At 39.6% G+C, this 1,390-nt stretch overlaps 1 protein-coding gene across 6 annotated transcripts in view; it reads right to left on the bottom strand.

The window, feature by feature from the left end:
- Positions 1-6: 6 nt before the first annotated feature.
- Positions 7-1,390, bottom strand: part of LOC119581992 (pneumococcal serine-rich repeat protein-like) — a 14,058-nt gene continuing 12,674 nt past the window's right edge. For all 6 annotated transcript variants that reach the window (XM_037930181.1, XM_037930182.1, XM_037930183.1 and 3 more), the window contains 2 exons: positions 1,055-1,271; positions 7-916 (listed from right to left, as the gene is read on the bottom strand). In XM_037930181.1, coding sequence (XP_037786109.1) covers positions 903-916; positions 1,055-1,271 — 231 coding nt within the window. In that variant the 3' untranslated portion in view covers positions 7-902. The remainder of the gene's footprint in view (positions 917-1,054; positions 1,272-1,390) is intronic.

The following is a 1,390-nucleotide window of genomic DNA, read 5'->3' as shown; positions in this document are numbered from 1 at the left end:
GTAGCACAAAGAATGTCCACTTTTTTGATTATCAGGATCTTGTAAATAAAAAGTTATAAAAAATACCTGCTTAAATTTACTATGTTGATGTTTTACATTAAGTAGTGAAAAATGATAAATCAGGCATCTGAATCATATAAATGAACAACACCTCTTACTAGCAAAGAGAACACATCCATGTATCCTGTGTCACATTTTACCCAGACTTGTAGATGGTTTACTAATTTGGTATATTATGAATGACAAACCTAACCCTTGTAATCTACCCATAGATGTGTGTGACCCTAAACCCTTTCAAATGGGTGAATTCAAAATAATGTTTTCATGCCAAGAAAGGAATAAAAAAAAAAAAAAAGCTCAGAATAAAATGAACAATTTTCTTGAGCTTGTATGCTTTAAAGAACAGTCTTCTGAATAGTTAAAGTAAGATCTACAGAAAATGCATGCCCACAAAAGAAAGTAATAGTTAGTTCTACAGCATATAACTGTCATCTTATATGAAGTATGATATGGTATATTTGGTTATGTATCAGATGACTACTCCAACTGTACTTTGCACAGCACTAACACAATCACCATAAAGAATTGCCTCAGAGGCTAAAACAGGAGCGGAGGAACTACGGTCACTTGGTGTGATAAACACGCATCTTGCAGAAGAGGACTGTGACCAGACTTACAATGCACGACCCTAACATAACCACTGGACTAGACAACACGCAAGCCTGATTAGCTCTTGTGTCCTCATCACTTGAATCGTCAGTTTCTGGAACTGCGTTGGGTTGAATGATCTCATTCCCTGCCTTCATCCCTTCCCTCCTCTTCAGCTCCATCAGCTTGGCATCCCTGTTCCTCTTCCTCCTCATAGTACACTTCATGGAGGAGCACTTTGGGAGGTGCAGAGGTCAGCCCTCACTCCCTGAAATCCAAATGACAAGACGACTATATCACATGGCATAAGCTTAAGGAGCTAAATTTATTACAAAGTACCACTTGCAGAATAAGAAAATTCTGATCTAGGCTAAATAGCTGTATATGTAAGATAACCTTCACTAACCTCCTGGTGAATGAGGTGGCTGCATAGCATGAGATGAACTTTTGGGATGAGAATTCTGTGACTGTGGGGGAGTTGTGTGGAGCAGACTCTGGTGTGCTGTGGTATGCCCCCCTTGTGCCCCACTTGCATGGTGTTCAGGAGAACCACTGGGAGAGCCACCATCAGGACTTTGAAGTTTTGTGGGGACTTCATCAAGTCCTAACTCCCTAGTAGCTCCCTGGGATGCAACAGAGGAAAGCATAGTCTTAGCTATTTTCATCTCTGGGATTATATAGTAATGATTTCATAAAAGACAGGGAGATAATGTAAATACTGTGAAGCTGCAAAATTAATATC

This window comes from Penaeus monodon, chromosome 15, assembly GCF_015228065.2.
Source record: "Penaeus monodon isolate SGIC_2016 chromosome 15, NSTDA_Pmon_1, whole genome shotgun sequence".
In the NCBI taxonomy this organism is placed as follows: Eukaryota; Metazoa; Arthropoda; class Malacostraca; order Decapoda; family Penaeidae; genus Penaeus; species Penaeus monodon.
This window is presented reverse-complemented; position numbering and strand designations above follow the sequence as displayed.